Source organism: Haliotis cracherodii, unplaced genomic scaffold (genome assembly GCF_022045235.1).
Source record: "Haliotis cracherodii isolate W230 unplaced genomic scaffold, xgHalCrac1.p SCAF_14, whole genome shotgun sequence".
In the NCBI taxonomy this organism is placed as follows: domain Eukaryota; kingdom Metazoa; phylum Mollusca; class Gastropoda; order Lepetellida; family Haliotidae; genus Haliotis; species Haliotis cracherodii.
Window position 1 is genome coordinate 37,937,502 of NW_027266269.1, and position 1,140 is coordinate 37,938,641.

General features: G+C 47.8%; 1 protein-coding gene across 2 annotated transcripts in view; it reads left to right on the top strand.

The window, feature by feature from the left end:
* The first annotated feature begins 305 nt into the window (after positions 1 to 305).
* LOC139461228 (uncharacterized) overlaps positions 306 to 1,140 on the top strand; it is a 42,601-nt gene continuing 41,766 nt past the window's right edge. For both annotated transcript variants that reach the window (XM_071242861.1, XM_071242862.1), the window contains exon 1: positions 306 to 700. In XM_071242861.1, coding sequence (XP_071098962.1) covers positions 598 to 700 — 103 coding nt within the window. In that variant the 5' untranslated portion in view covers positions 306 to 597. The remainder of the gene's footprint in view (positions 701 to 1,140) is intronic.

Consider the following 1,140-nt stretch of genomic DNA (forward strand, 5'->3'; position numbering starts at 1 on the left):
CGGCTAGTGTTTGTCAATTGGCTATTGTCACTCCCCGTTCTTGAATGATTCTTTCGAAGGTGAGAACAGTTCTCTACCTGCCCCGGCGAGTTCATTATTGAAAGGGATGATGGGTTTACCGGACACCGCGTCAAGGTGTATTGACAGGCTCAATATAAAACATTTGCCGTGCGACGCAGTGGATCGATTGACTGTGTGTCTACTTTCCGTGAACGCTCTTGAGACAGGGAGCTTGTCACACAACAAGCTTCAACACATAGCGCGACGCCCCCCAGGTGTGTAATAGACTGCTCCAGGTATTCATGTCCGCGCGACGGAGTCGTCCTACAAGTTAGGTGTGTCAGTGAGGTTCAGAGACGTACAAGACATCCACCACACGCCGGTCACTGTCACACAGCACATGGTCAATACGCTCTCTCACCTGTCCGGCCTCTCTCACCTGTAATCAAGGACATAACACTACACTCCGCACACTGACAGGTATTACAAGATCCACGTGTGTCGACGTCTCACAGAAGGATATATATTCAGGATTACAAGAGAATGCCCAGTGGTCTTTGACGTGCTAGCGTCGTGTGTGAATCTCGGACAACCATCATGTGGTCACTACCGGTCATCTGTCCGAAAGGCACCTGTCTGAGAACTTGGTTTTCCGTGGGACTGTTGTTTGTCGTGTGTATTGCCGGGACAGCTAGTCAAGGTAAGATACCCTTGTTCTGTGTGAAAAAAGTAGGGCGAATAACAAAATATCGACTTAAATAAAACCACCCAACCCATCGGAATCGGTCACCCCCAGGGTGGAGGGGGAGGTAGGGAGGGGTGTCGGCATGAAGTCGTCGTACTGTATTTCAGTATTTGTACATTGTATTCGCTGTTTACATCGTTCAGTCGTCACAGGTGAATATGAATTCGGTATTACATTCACGTGTAGACGACATTGTATATCACATAGCTGTGTAATATATTGCCAACACGAAACTCCTAATCAGAGCCTAATGCACGGTGTGGTACTGATACATACGTCTTGACACCGACATGAACATCATCACACCCGACATCAACGTCACCACCAACCCGGACACACGTATAATATATACCCGGCAGTAGTAAGGGTCATATTACAGTGAAATCAATGCAATG